This window comes from Ovis aries, chromosome 12 (genome assembly GCF_016772045.2).
Source record: "Ovis aries strain OAR_USU_Benz2616 breed Rambouillet chromosome 12, ARS-UI_Ramb_v3.0, whole genome shotgun sequence".
Lineage (NCBI taxonomy): Eukaryota > Metazoa > Chordata > Mammalia > Artiodactyla > Bovidae > Ovis > Ovis aries.
This window is the reverse complement of record NC_056065.1, coordinates 19,130,121-19,146,068: the sequence shown is the minus strand read 5'-3', so window position 1 is coordinate 19,146,068 and position 15,948 is coordinate 19,130,121. Positions and strand designations below refer to the sequence as shown.

At 35.8% G+C, this 15,948-nt stretch overlaps 1 protein-coding gene and 1 long non-coding RNA gene across 10 annotated transcripts in view; both read left to right on the top strand.

Moving 5' to 3' along the window:
• The window catches only part of ESRRG (estrogen related receptor gamma), a 695,925-nt gene extending 688,202 nt beyond the window's left edge, over positions 1-7,723 (top strand). For all 9 annotated transcript variants that reach the window (XM_060396025.1, XM_060396023.1, XM_060396029.1 and 6 more), the window contains one exon: positions 3,829-7,723. In XM_060396025.1, coding sequence (XP_060252008.1) covers positions 3,829-4,073 — 245 coding nt within the window. In that variant the 3' untranslated portion in view covers positions 4,074-7,723. The remainder of the gene's footprint in view (positions 1-3,828) is intronic.
• Positions 7,724-8,136: 413 nt separating this feature from the next.
• Positions 8,137-15,948, top strand: part of LOC132657454 (uncharacterized) — a 30,977-nt gene continuing 23,165 nt past the window's right edge. The window contains exon 1 of the long non-coding RNA XR_009595662.1: positions 8,137-8,346. This is a non-coding gene — a long non-coding RNA (uncharacterized LOC132657454). The remainder of the gene's footprint in view (positions 8,347-15,948) is intronic.

The window sequence follows — 15,948 nt, the reverse complement described above, 5'->3', positions numbered from 1 at the left end:
CCTCATATTTCCTGGCTGGGACTTGGAATCTGATTACAGCTTGGGTGCCAGTGGTACCCGTTACTACATCCCTAGGTTGACCCATCCTTCCTGAATCTCTTCAGTGGACAGAGCTAGGAACACAGACACACACACACTGTAATTCTGTGTGTGTGTGTGTGTGTGTGTGTGTGTGATTTGGATATCTTGTCACTTCGTGTTTTTGCTAAGTGTTGTTTGCAGTTTTCAGTTTTGCTATCTAGTTGCTCTGTTCTGTTATGTGCAGATTTGGAGAGATTAAAAGTGTTTGGTGCCGCAACTACCAACTTCCTGGAATATAGTTTACTGATTTTTAATCAAAACTTTATAATTGGCACCTTTTTGAAAACTTTTAAGTCTAACTGGGTTAATCAAGAGTCATTTTGCCATGGTGGGCAACACAGTTTCTTCAATATCTCAGCTGGTTAACTGAGATCACTTCATTAGACTCCTTACAATCGTATATAAAACTTTGGAGACACAAATTTGCTTTTAGAAAGTAGGCTTTTGCTCACTTCTCTTTTTCATCATACTACATTTCATTGCTTCGGTGATTAGAGAGAGAGTCACATTGGCTGAGCGCTTACTGCCCCTCTTCATGTAGGCAGCTTACAAACTAAAGAAAATCAACACCTGTATTCCATGGAAAAGATGGCTGAGTATCGGTTTATAATATATATCAGGCTTGACTCTGAATATGCTTTGTCTGTGTCTAATATTCAATTCCATTCTCAAAATAAGATTTGGCATCATTGAGAAAATATTGCCAAGAATGAGCTACAAATCCTGAAGACAGTTTCCAAACAGAACGTGGGCATTTGGCTGTACCTAATGCCACAGTAATGGATAATTTTACCATCGAGAAGGACAGTGTTCTGTTCCAGATAAGATGTAAAAATAAAAATCTTCTTTTGCTGTAGCTCTAAGTCTCAATGGATTTTGCAGCTATTAGTATAAGGATATTTAGCTGTCTTCTCAAAGTAAATGATCTGAGTTAGATATGTCCCTTTACGGCCCCACTTCATGGAGGAAAATACTGGAATTTAACAAAAGGTTTCTGTTTTATTGTTAGATGTTGGAACTTAACATATGGTTGAGGCTATATATATCATTTGAACTCTGGTTGTCTTTTAGAATCTTGATTATTTTAGAATTCCAGTTGTCTTATTGTCTATTTGACAAATTCTCAACTCTGACTTGACCATAGAATCACCTAGATTTTCAAAAATACTAATGTCCTGCATGCTGCTCCTGTTTTCTTATTTAATGGGTCTGGGCTTGAACCTAGAAATCCTAGGTTTATTTTTTCTTAGCAGCTCACTCTGTGTTTTTAATGTTCAGTTTTGCCCTGTCTGATTAGTTTATAAACCTATGGTTTCCATTATTAAGTTTAGTTGGTTCCCATCAGCGCAAATACTGGGACAGTTTCCTTTAAAACATAAAGTTAAAAAAAAGTACCAACAACCAAATTAAATAATTACATAAAGTAATGCCAGTTCTGTTGAGCTTGGCGTGAATGTATAAATTTAGCCCCAAGAATAAAACAGAGATTAAAGCCACGGAGCCAGAACTTGAACTAGGATCCCTAATGGAGATTAATATTTTCTTCAGCAGTCTGCCAGCTGAATCATGGTCTAATTAAGTAGTTCAGATTTAGTGAGTTTGCATTTAAAATATTAGCAGATCCGAGAATGGGTTAAGCTAAAATGAGTTAGAATCTTTTCTGTAAATGGGAAGTTAAATTATCATAGTAATTTGATTAAATCATTTTTAAATCTCTCAAGCTAAATCACCGCCTTTAAAGAATAGTTTGAAGTCTTAATTGCTGTTTGTGAGCATATCTCTCTGCTATTTGTCCTCGCCTCATTTCCTGTGACATTCTATAATATATCTCCTGCTGGGCAAGAGCAGTGGGGAAGGCAAGACTTGGGGTGGGGGCCGAGGTGACCGTACAGCTGACTTCAAGCATTTAAAGATCTGCCATGTCGAAGAAGAAAATGTATCCTGTATGGTTTCCGTAGTTAGAACCAGGACCAAAGGATGCAAGTTGGAGACAGATTTGGGAAAATATGAAGAAGACATTTCTAACAATTAGTTCGTTTTCCTTGTTAAGTAGAAAGCTATCCATGCAACTGGCAATGTCATCATTAGAAATTCTGTAGACAAGATTTTTGATGAAGATGGAAAGTTGAGTGAGATGAGCTCAGAGGACAGTTTCAACTCTTTCATTTTTTATTTTTTAAAGGAAATGTCATGTCCAGTGTTACAAATTCTGGTAACATACTTTGATTCAAAGACACCTGAGTTTAATCCTATTCTGACACTTACCAGCACTGCCCCCTGACTCACAGGGCTGTTGGGAAATGAATGAGTTAAAGTTCATAAAAGTGCTTATCAGAGGCCACACCCAAAAACAAGTATTTAAGAAATGATTTAGTTACATTTTTCTGCTCTTTTTCATTTTTTCAAGTTTTTAAATTTTTTGACTGCGTGTTGCCGCATGTGGGATCTTGGTTCCCTGACTGAGGATCAAACCCTTGTCCCTTGCATTGGGAGAATGGAGTCTTAATCACTGCACCACCAGGGAAGTCCCCTAAAACTCCTTTAAAGAAATCTGGTGTTATCAATAGTCAATTCATAATGATGTGATGAAACAATTTTAAAATGGCAATGTAAAAATCAAAACAAAACAGTAAGGAAAATACCTAGAAGTTTTAAAAGCATTTACTGGTTATAGCCGTCAATCTTTTAATTACCTTGCCGTATTCTTTTTCATCATATGTTTAGCTACTTGATTTTAAATTACATTTCCTCTCTCTTTTTGGGCATGTGATCTGATATTTGAATTATATGAAAGATTAGGCTAACTACATATATCTCAGAGCTCTGCATTCTCAGAGAAGTAGAATTATTAAACATGAAGAACCCCCCAAAGACTCCATTATGTGTAATTAACAGATAAACTGTCATCAGAATCAATAAAACGTGCTAAATGATTCAAACTTGTATATAATTAAGTGTCTGTTTTAGAGCTAGAGCTGTAACTTTTATTTTTTCCTTCGCATCTCACATTTCTCGCAAGAGTAATTGTGGCAACCCTGTTAACCCTTTCCTTGCTTGATTGAATTAGATTTTTAAATTAGTCACTTGCGGGCAAAGTTCGCCTTCACAAATGTGAAAAGTATTTCAGAATTCATTAAAGACTTCCTGTGTTTTTCTGTAGAGAAGCAGACTAGGTAAGGATACTTTAATGAATTGCTAAGAGAACGCTAAAAATTCTGGAAAGATGAGCAGTTTATTGTGATTTGTGTATAGTTTACAATGGAACATAGTATTAGGTTCAGTGTATTTTCATGGATATCTTACAGTTTTGGTTATCAGATTCTTTTTTTTCCCTTTTGGGAAATATGGGCTTCTTGAGCACAAGATCTGAATTTTAGACAACATTACCTCCATGGCACTTAGGATAATTTTTGTTGTTGTTGAATGAATGAATAAATATATGAATGAAATAATGAATAAAACTGCCAAGACTATATTCTGTTAAAGTCTTCTCTTGCTCAGTCTCCAGAGGGAAAAACCCACATGTTTGAAATAATGGATTTTTGTAGTAATTCCCACGTCCTAAGTCAGCATTGGAAATTATCTATTGCAGTGAAATTTAGAAAAATAAAATGGAGATTTTGGAAATCCCCGAGCAATTCACAGCATAAGAGAAGTTCAAGAATAAGATTTAAGTTTCACAATTCGAATTGCCATGTTTTTTATTATTGTTAACGTTGTTGTTTATCTTCTTGGCTTTGCTTGTAGACTCCATGCACATAGAAGATGTCGAAGCTGTTCAGAAGCTTCAGGATGTCTTACATGAGGCCCTGCAGGATTATGAGGCCGGCCAGCACATGGAAGACCCTCGCAGGGCTGGCAAGATGCTGATGACGCTGCCGCTTCTGAGGCAGACCTCCACCAAGGCTGTGCAGCATTTCTACAACATCAAACTGGAAGGCAAAGTCCCCATGCACAAACTTTTTTTGGAAATGCTGGAGGCCAAGGTCTGACTAAAGGCTTCCTGGGGCCATCCTATCCTGCACGCTGAAAAAGGGAAAATAAACCCAAGAGTGATGTCAAAGAAACTTAAGAGTTTAGTTAACAACGTCAAAAATCAACAAAGACTGCACTGATGATTTAGCAGCAAGACTATGAAGCAGCTTTCAGATTTCTCCCTATCTTCCTGATGAGTTTCTTCCTCCCTTGATCTCATCTTTTCTCCGTATCTTTTCTCATTTTCTTTTTCCTTGTTATTTTTTCCCTCCCTCCCTAGTCTTCCTCTCCTTCATCCCTTCCTTCTTCCTTCCCTCCTTCCTTCTGTATCCCTTGTCCCGCCTGATCTTATTCTTCCATTTTCTTTTAAACTTTAATATCTTTAGTTGTAAGAACATTTGCCTTCCTTTCTTTTTCTTTCCCTCCCTCCCTTCTTCCTTCTTTCTTTTCTCCCTTCCTTCCTTTTTTCCACCCTTTTCCCCTTCTTTCCTTCCTTCTGCTGCTGAACTTTTAAAAGAGGTCTCTAATTGGAGAGCTATGGAAGCCAGCCCTGCCAAAGGATGGAGATCCATAATATGGATACCAGTGAACTTCTTGTGAACCGTAACGTCCCCAATGACTAAGGAATCAAAGAGACAGAACCAACGTACCTAAAAGTACAGTGCAACACACACAAATTGACTGAGTGCAGTATTAGATTCCACGGGAGCAGCCTCTAATTAGATGACTTAAGCAACGTTGCATCGGCTGCTTCTTATCATTGCTTTTCCATCTAAATCAGTTACAGCCATTTGATTCCTTAATTGTTTTTTCAAGTCTTCCAGGTATTTGTTAGTTTAGCTACTATGTAACTTTTTCAGGGAATAGTTTAAGCTTTATTCATTCATGCAATACTAAAGAGAAATAAGAATACTGCAATTTTGTGCTGGCTTTGAACAATTATGAACAATAATGAAGGACAAATGAATCCTGAAGGAAGATTTTTAAAAAAATGTTTCGTTTTCTTCTTACAAATGGAGATTTTTTTGTACCAGCTTTACCACTTTTCAGCCATTTGTTAATATGGGAATTTAACTTTACTCAAGCAATAGTTGAAAGGAAGGTGCATACTCTCACGGATGCAATTTATGTTGTGTGCCAGTCTGGTCCCAAACATCAGTTTCTTACCATGAGCTCCAGTTTACCTAAATGTTCACTTGACACAAAGGATTAGATTACACCTGCAGTGACTCCGAGTGGTCACTGCATATGGAATACAGATCCGTAGAGTGATCAGGAGCGCACCTCTCTCCCTGGGAGGTCCAGTTGCCATAGGATTTCTAGCTGCCACGGTGGTTAGGAATGAAATACTGCCTGTTTGCAAAGTTACAGACTTTATCCCTGAAGGAGCTGTGAGCCAGTATTCACGTAAGAGGCAATAAGGCAAATGCCAGGATTTGGGGAAAAAAAAAAAACAAACAAACATCAAAGACAGCAGACGCCTGACCAAATTCTAAAACCCAGTCTCTATGAGTTGATTCATTTAGGAATGTTTGTTAAAATTAATCTGCAGTTTTTACCAAGAGCTAAGCCAAGCTATGTGCTTTTCAACCAATATTGTCACAGCAAGAAAGTCAGTCAGGTTCCAGACTGTTAAGAGGTGTAATCTAATGAAGAAATCAATTAGATGCCCCCGAAATCTACAATCGCTGAATAACCAATAAACAGTAACCTCCATCAAATGCTATACCAATGGACCAGTGTTAGTAGCTGCTCCCTGTATTATGTGAACAGTCTTATTCTATGTACACAGATGTAATTAAAATTGTAATCCTAACAAACAAAAGAAATGTAGTTCAGCTTTTCAATGTTTCATGTTTGCTGTGCTTTTCTGAATTTTATGTTGCATTCAAAGACTGTTGTCTTGTTCTTCTTGTGGTGTTTGGATTCTTGTGGTGTGTGCTTTTAGACACAGGGTAGAATTAGAGACAATATTGGATGTACAATTCCTCAGGAGACTACAGTAGTATATTCTATTCCTTATCATTAATAAGGTTCTTCCTAATAATAATTAAGAGATTGAAACTCCAAACAAGTATTCATTACAAACAGATACACATCAAAATCATAATATTTTCAAAACAAGGAATAATTTCTCTAATGGTTTATTATAGAATACCAATGTATAGCTTAGAAATAAAACTTTGAATATTTCAAGAATATAGATAAGTCTAATTTTTAAATGCTGTATATATGGCTTTCACTCAGTCATCTCTCAGATGTTGTTATTAACTCGCTCTGTGTTGTTGCAAAACTTTTTTGGTGCGGACACGTTTCCAAAACTATTGCTACTTTGTGTGCTTTAAACAAAATACCTTGGGTTGATGTTTCATCAGCCTAGTGCTAGGAATACTGTGTATCTATCATTAGCTATATGGGACTATATCGTAGATTGTGGTTTCTCAGTAGAGAAGTGACTGTAGTGTGATTCTAGATAAATCATCATTAGCAATTCATTCAGGTGGTCAATAACTTGAAATTTATAGCTGTGATAGGAGTTCAGAAATTGGCACATCCCTTGAAAAAATAACAATGGAAAATACAACTCCTGGGAAAAAAGGTGCTGATTCTATAAGATTATTTATATATGTAAGTGTTTCAAAAGATTATTTTCCAGAAAGTTTGTGCAGGGTTTAAGTTACTACTATTCAACCACACTATCTATATAAATAAAATATGTACAATATATACATTGTTTTCACTGTATCACATTAAAGTACTTGGGCTTCAGAAGTAAAACATGAAAACTGAAAACATGAGAGGGAGAAATGTAAAAAGAATGAAGTATAATTTTTAGTTTTCAGTTCAATTGACTCTCCACATTACAAAAGAACAAGTATCTCACAAATAGAAAACACAACTAAAATTTAGATCTAAAAGAATTGCACGGGCTTTAGGGTAAACGCTTCATCTTAAACCTCGCTGGAGGTAAGTTTTTTCAAGTTTCAAGCAAGACCATTTACTTAATGTGAAGTACTGGAAAGTTCTCAAGGTGTATGTTTCAGCCATATAATTTTAATTTTCCTTTCGCTTCTTTTAGGTTGGTTCTTATTTAAGCAATATGATTGTGTGACTACCTGTAGTTACACTTGTGTTTCAATCAGATCAGATTGTTGTATTTATTCCACTATTTTGCATTTAAATGATAACATAAAAGATATAAAAAATTTAAAACTGCTATTTTTCTTATAGAAGAGAAAATGAGTGTTGGTGATTGTATTTTAATTATTTAAGCGTCTCTGTTTACCTGCCTAGGAAAACATTTTATGGCAGTCTTATGTGCAAAGATCGTAAAAGGACAAAAAAAATTTAAACTGCTTATAATAATCCAGGAGTTGCATTATAGCCAGTAGTAAAAAGAATAATAATAATAATAAAACCTTGTCTATAGCTGTAGATGGGCCTCACATCTGTAAAGCAATCAATTGTATATTTTTGTGATGTGTACCATACTGTGTGCTCCAGCAAATGTCCATTTGTGTAAATGTATTTATTTTATATTGTATATATTGTTAAATGCAAAAAGGAGATATGATTCTGTAACTCCAATCAGTTCAGATGTGTAACTCAAATTATTATGCCTTTCAGGATGACGGTAGAGCAATATTAAACATGCTTCCACTTTTGATTGCTCTTTCGTATGGTGTTTTTTTTTCTCCTCCCCCCACTTTAGAACCAAATCAATGAAACACTGCCCTTTGTGGCTTTCCTTCAGAGAATACCTCTGAGTTACCTGTTCCCTAAAAATAAGGTACGAGGTTAAAGAAGAGCTATATAAAGGCTTGTCAGAATGAATTCTAGGGTGCCAAGAGACATTTTGCATATTTAAGAGTATGCAAAGTGTCTCAAGCACATTAGAATTCATTCTGACAAGCCTTTATATAGCTCTTATTTAATCTTAAAGCATCTCACATCATCCTACTTTACTCCAAATCATCGCCTCTGTGTCAATGTCATAACAGAAAACTTTCCCCCTATTTTAAGATCCTATTAAAACCTGCTAGCGATAACCTATTATTTCCCTCCACCCACAATTAAATCAGGTGCCGGCTCTCAGCCTGGCAGCCAGCGAGCTGCCGGGTGCATGAAGCAGCGCCAGGCAGAGGGCCCGGCAGGATTTCCCAAGGGGGCATCAGTTGCAGAGCTTCTAGAAGGGTGAGGCTGGGGTTGGGGAGCTGTCTTGGAATTCAAGAGGGTTACACAGCACTGCTGACCGCAGGCGGGCCCTGCCTGGCTCTTTCTTCCAGAGAGGTGAGGGCCCTTGCTGCTCAGCGTCCGCCGTTCATCCACCAGCCCCTCCTGGCACCGTCTCCGAGGTGCTAATCCCTGCTTCCTTGGCTTCTCCGCTTATCTGGATGGCCTCCTGTCACTGTGTTTGCCCACCGTGTTTCTCACCTTTCCGAGGTTGCCGGTTCTCTAGAGAAACAAGCTGATAACACTGCATCCGATTTAGGGGCGCACAATTACCTAAATCACTAAGGTACACTAGCTGGCCACAGGATTCAGACTTCTCTTTTCCTGATTGAGTGTCTTTTGAGTGGTGATAGCCCAGTGTTGCATGTGACATGTTTTACTCTGGACAGTTTCAAAATATTTGGGTAAAATTGAGACCCTGCAAGAGACAGACCTAAGAAGGAAAATTATGCCTGTGATTCTTTCCAATAGGTTCTCATTTCAAAGTATGTGTTTTACACACACAGACACACGCATGCTTTTGAAAACTTTTACATCAAAATTCTCTTGTTGGTTTTTATAATTTAGAATTATTACAGAGTGACTTTGCTGGTACTGATGTGTTTATCATGATTGCCTCAGGTGTAAAAGAAAAATAATACAATAGGATTTTGACACGTGTTTCTCAATATATAAATGAGGAGCTTTGACAAATGGGCTGTATTTATGTTAAGGTATCACTTTTATTTTACCTATTGTGTATAAAGGAGTTTGTTTTTTTGGAAATGGTGGTTATGGAACTTGGCAGAATATTGGAATCACGTGAAGAGTGTTAAAAATGCCTGGTGCTCATACTGAAATTTGGGGTTTAATTGGCCTGGGCTTTGGAACAGTTTTGAAAAAACATCTCCAGGTGATCCTAATGCAAAGATAAGATGAGGCAACCACTGCTTTAAAGTTTTATACTTTTCTCAAAAAAGCCAGGAATGTCCTAAAAAATAAAAAGCCTTTTCAGACATTGGCTCTGAGTTTTTATGAGGTTTTAGACTATCTTCTTTTAAAATATCAAGACGAAAGGACTTAACCTCTTTATTTTTTAATTCACAAAGCCAATGAAATGTATTTGCATGGTTTTCAACTCCACTTTCTCCCAACTCCTCACATCCACCCCTCATACATTCATGCTTCTGCAGCATAGCACAAGTGTGGAGAACACATTTTCTTTGATAATTCCCAAGCCACATCTTCTGGTTATGCCCCAGATAATGGAGATAGAATGGAAATACTGCTAAAAACTTGAGCAGAACATCACCTAATCTTTTTTTTTTTTTTTTTAATCCTGCTCATTTGGCCCTACCCTGTGCTTTAAAATTAATTTAGGTTTGGTTCAAAAATACCTATTTTTTTTCCTACTGAAAAACGAAAAACCAACACAAAACGAAATTGATTTATTGGAATGATTCCCCTTACCTCTATTTTTGCAAGTTGCTGATGTAGATAAGAGGTAGAAATAGAACTGAAATAGAAGATTTTGTTCTTGGGCCTGTGCAAAAACTTTAGGTATACTTTGTTACTGTGAAATTTACTTTGTGATTAAACTGTCAAAAGAGCAATGCTTAAGGTTTTCGTTTCGTCCACAGTGATGTACACATGAGATGGAAAGTTCCAGAGTCCAATAGACATAGAGCGTTTAAGTCATCGTTTCTGGCCCTTTCAAACTCTAAGTCTAGCTTCTGGTGCCCCTCGGTAGTGTGGAAAAAACAAAATGAAACAAGTAGCAGTAGATTGATTGTACACTGCGTCTTATTATGAAACAAAATAGAAAAGAAAGGGATTTCAAAATATAATCCTCCTTTCCCAGGAGTATTTGTCTTGTTCTCCATGAAGTTAAAGGTCTGAAATAATGTGCCCATCAGGGGCTCAATGTTGCATGTCCATGCCAGTTGGTCCAAGGGCTTGTTATGATGGTAATGACCTACTGAAACGTGAGCTTGTATTGCAACAATACAATTGCTACCAGCTCACCCGCTGGGAGAAATATTTTATTATTGTCAAATGTCCTCCATAGAGATTTGTTTTGCCTGTTCCTGTTTAAATTAAATTCAAAGCAGGACTGCATTACGATTTCTCTGGAGTATATTTGAGATAAACAACGAGTCTCAAAATTTAGGATTCCTGGCTAGTTCAAATTTGTTTATTAGCAGAAAAATTACAATAGGTGACACCATAGCTGCAGGAATGTTATGACTGCAGCCACACAAGAGATTTACATACTGCTCTATGGCCTAAAAGCAAGAACACTCACTTTTTCATTACAGATGCCAGTCACATTAATAATTAACTATTCCATCAATTGTACAACCTCAAAAAAAAAAAAAAAAAAAAGATGTCCCAATGTACTAATGGTGTTGCCTTAACATACCACAGAATTTTGGCCGTGAGAAAATTTGCTTCGAGTTAGAAGTGTTTTTAAACTTAAGATCATAAACCAAGTATGTGTGTGTGTGTACAAATATTTTTAAACAGAGGGTACCAGGTGTAGCACAGAAGCCGTGAGCATGCATGAAAATGCTCTTGAGTATAATATACCTTTTTCAATATTCTTTTTTAAAAAATTGAAAAGAATGTCATAGAATATATGGAATTATTTGGATGATTTTGCTAGAAGTGTTAGAATGCAGCCCTGACAAAGGATTTTGAAACACAAGCTTTTAATCAATACAAATTTTGTTACAGATGGTCCAAGTAGAACTGGATCTGATTCTACAAGAAAATGCCTATTTTCTTTATGAAAATCATGGTAACCTGTGTGTTTCAAATACACTGAACTTGGGAGAGTTGGTTTTGAAAACACAAACACACTGTTGGGAGGTGTCACTAAAAAGGACTAACAGGAAAACATTTCAGACTAGCAGGAGCATTAAATCACACTATTCACACTCCAGTTCAATCTGCCATGACCTCAGTCGAATTTCACAGTTTTCTTGGGAAGTGAAGAACTGGCTGCTATTTAAAAAAAAAAAACAAAACAAAACAGCACAGAAAACTGAAATCATGAGAGCAATTTCCAAAATTAGATCTAGAGCTATACAAGTGTTGGCTTCCCCACCCCCTCCCCCAAATTATGAGATTTCCAATTATTACAAATGAAAAATACTAAACATTAAGAAAATCCCACAGAGAGCTCTATATTACTGTCTTTGAGATTCTTCTCCCCTAGACTTTTATTTTATCTTGGTTTTCCTTTAGTGAACAAAATGATTGACTAGCCCTAGGGTATCAACTTTATGCGTCTAGATCAAAATAAATATGTAGTCTATGTTTTCAAGGGTATGCATTGAAAAAAAAAGTCCTTTCCTCCACGCATACACACACACAGAGAATGTAGTTGATAGTAATTTCTGGGCTGGGTCATAAGTAAACTGATGTCTAGATATAAAGATGTTTTTAGATGTTTTATTAATACAGGCAAGGATGCTATGGCATGTGACTTCCTTGCTGTTCCTGGTGAGGTGGTTTTCAAATTCTTAATACAATTAATAATGCAAAGAACACTTTTGGATGACTTTCCTATGGACCGATATAATTTGAATTAGGTAGGTTTGAACTCCCACCAGCAGTGCATTTTGTTTCATTTTCCCTCAGCGTATAATTTTATTTTGCTCTTAAATGTCACTAACACTATTTTAAAACAGCAATTAATTATTTTGACTTACACTTCTTTGAACATCTTTTCCTATTCTTCTACCAGCTTAGGCTCTTCTTTCTGTGACTTGCCTGTTCGTAACCTTTGCTCTTTTTTATTAATCCCTGTCAGTTGCATCATTTGCAAATCTTTTATTCTGTAGGTTGTCTTTTCATTTTACTAGTGGTTTCCTTTGCTGTGAAAAAGTCTGTAGGTTTGATTAGATCTCATTTGTTTAATTTTTAAAAAATTTTTACTGCCTTAGGAGATTAACCTAAGAAAACATGTTTTTAAATTACCTCCATGAAGTCTCATTTTTTGAGTCAAATCCTAGGAAACTTACAGATTTGTGGCTATTGCAAATTGTAACTTACTATCTATTTTATTAGTGACTTTTAAAATAAAGAATATGATTTCATTTTACAAATTGGTCTTATACTTGAATATTTCCTGAATTTCTTTATTATTTTAATTATTTATATGCAGTCCTGGATTCCCTCTAAATTCAGATTGGAAACTGATCAGCTTATTTCTGAGTTCATCTCTTTCTCATTGTACCTTCTTATAAGCAGTTAAGAGAAATCAGCCCATGCTTTTAGTATTCTAACTATAAACCATCTTTTCCAAGTCCATAAATTTGTTAGATTCATTTACTTTCATCCAAGTTACTGAAGGCAAAACTTTCGTGAATGGGTTTCTAGTATATAACATGAATTGGCCATTTTTCTAACCTTCAGTAGCATTTTTCCAGTGTTCTATAAAGGTTTCTTACTGCTGGTATTCCAAAACTGCTTCCACATATTTTAGGTTTACATTACAGCAGAAACTCCATTTCTGGGCACCGATTTTTCTATCAGTTTTTGGTGCATAATAATACAAAACCTCACTGTGGAGTAAAATAGGTACTCATTTGAAGTTGGTTGGAGCATCTAGAGAGAGGGCTCAGTTCAGCATCTCTTGTCTCCCTCGGGGGGCCAGGGGCAGCAACTAATCAGAAGATCCTCTTATCATGATGATAAAAGAGGGCACAGGAAAGCAAGTCCCAAGACAAAAGAGCATTTCAGGCTCTTATTTATCTCCTGTCTCCCCGCATTGGGCTTTCCTGCTGGCTCAGATGGTAAAGAATCCACCTGCAATGCAGGAGACCTGGTTTCATTCCCTGGGTGGGGAAGATTCCCTGGAGAAGGAAATGGCAACCCGCTCCACTATTCTTGCTTGGAGAATTCCATGAACAGAGGAGCCTGATGGGCTACAGTCCATGGGGTCACAAAGAGCCAGGACTGAGCGACTAAGCACGCACTCCTCCTATTGCCCAAAGGAACTCATGTAGCCAAATCCAAAGTCAAAGAACAGGGGAGAAACAATTATGTGGGAGAAACTTCAAATTTCCATGACAGAGTGTAGAAACAAAAAGAAATAAAGAGAGACAATAATTCAGTACATCACAAATGCCTTAATAACTTTTACTCACTTTTTCGTTTTTTAATGACTGTATTTAAAGCCACAAATTTCCCTCTTAGTACTTTTTCACAAAATTTGACGTGTAGTATTTTTGCAGTGTTCTGTAATTCTTATGATTTACTTTTTCAGCAAGGGCTTTTTACCAGTATGTTGTATATGTGTATATTTTTATAGGTATATGTTTTCAAATATTTGTTTTAAATACTTGCTACTATTGATTTCTAATGATGTTTTGTTATTGTCAGATAACATTGTATGAATTTGAACCATAAAATTTAGAAAAGCCTTCTTTGTTGTTAAGCTAGAATCAGCTTTTTGAGAATATTCCACTTGTGCTCAAAAAGAATGTGAATACTCTGAATGAGGGGCGAAATGTTCATTTTAGCACATTATTAATGTTATTTAAATATATCATTGCCAGGTTTTTTGTCTGCTTGATATTAGAATTTCTTACGGGGATGTGTTAGAATCTCCACTAAGAATTATGTATTGATTTATTTGTATGTTAGTTATTCCTTTATATATTTTGAATCTCTATCATCAATTACATAATGTTCATTATCTTCATGACATTTTAATTGATCATTTTCTTTACCAGTAAGTAATTTCCTTTTAAAAACATTTTTAAACATAGAAACGTACCTAAAATATAAGTACTCCTTAAAGAAAGATCATAAAACTAACATCTATGAAAGCATCCACCAAGTCAAGAAAGAACACTGTGAGTTTCACAAATATCACACTTATGCTTCTTCCCCAAAACAAAGATAATCACAACTCACTTTTCCTTCCGCTCATGTATTTCTAAACAACATGGTACAAATTTGTCTACATTTGACATTTATAAAAACTGAGTTATACAATACATAATATTTTGTGACTGGCTTCTTTCAGTCAATATCACTTTCGAGACATTCGTGCATGCTATAACTAATAGTGGTTTCTCTTCAGTGCTGTATAATGCTATTTATTTTTCCAAATGATGGACATATGGGTTATATACAGTTTTTGCTAGTATGCATAATCTGCTACAAGCTAACTGGTTTGCTCCACCATCTACTTATATTACATGCGTTTGTTACTATATTCTAAAAAATGGCATGACTCTCATGAAGTTCAACTTCAGCAGTTACTTCTAAACTCTTCCCATGTGGTTATGTCAGTATCTTTTCCTGCTCACAGTGTGAGAGAAAGTTCTAAAGGTTTGAATGTTACTGCTTACTTTTAAATTTTAGTCATTCTGATGACTAGGTATTAATATATATTTTATAATGTTTCTCATTTCCCTGCTTAATAATATTGAGCTCCTTTTCATATTTTTATTAGCATTTTGGTTATTTTTTATGAAGTTTCTGTTTAAGCAATTGCTTCATTCACATTTCGGGTGGCTTGTACTTATTGATTTGTCGTTTTTTTTCATATATTCTCCGTATGTATAATTTGTCACTGTAATGTGTAGCAAATAACTTCTCTAACACTATGGCTTAGATTTTCACTCTCAATGCTATATTTTGAGAAATTAGTTCTTAATTTTAATTATCAATCATTTTCTACAGTTTGTGCTTTTAGTACCCAGTTTTATTTATTTTTTATTTTTTTTTAAATAGAAATCTATTTAATTGGAGGCTAATTACTTTACATAGTGAAAGTGAAAGTGAAGTCACTCAGTTGTGTCCGACTCTTTGCGACCGCATGGACTGTAGCCTATCAGGCTCCTCCGCCCATGGGATTTTCCAGGCAAGAGTGCTGGAGTGGATTGCCATAGTACTCAGGTTTAAAATTCTTCCCTTCGTTGAGGTTATGAAAAGGCTTTCAAATATTTTAAATGTTTTATTGTTTTACCTTACTCCTTTATATCTTCGAATTAGTTGGAATTGATTTTTCTGTATGACGTGAAGTGGAGGTCACGGTTTTTATCTTTTTGTTTTTCTATATGAACATCCAGTTGTTCAAAGACTCAATGGGAAAGATTGACCTTTCCCTGCAGCTCCAGTGTCACCATTGCTATACACCTTTTTTTTCTGGGTCCATTCTGCTATTCATTCATTTGTCAATCTTTCTGCCAATCCTGCACACTCTTAATTACTTCCTAAAGTACTATAAGGCTAAATAGCTGCCTGAGCAACTGCTGTTCATGCCGTCTTTTACCTAAGTATCTTGGCATTTAGCATTTCTATATAAAGTACAAAATCACCTTGTTAATTGCACATACCTGGTAATATTTTAACTGGGATGGCATGAATTCTCTAGATCAATTTGTAGAAAATACATATCTATGTTATGTTGAGACTTCCAATTCATGAGTATGTTATAACCCTTGATTTTATTTTTCTTGCACTTTATTTTCTTACAAAGTAGCATCTTTAAAAAAAAAAACTTGAGTTCTTATAGCATAAGTATTAGAAATATTTTGCTGCTATTTTGTGTTCTGTCTTTTGCTGACATCTAAATTAAAATTGCTTGGTATATATAGTTTGTATCCACCAACCTGTGTCAACTTACATATTCATTCAAATTAGCTGTCTGTGAGTTCT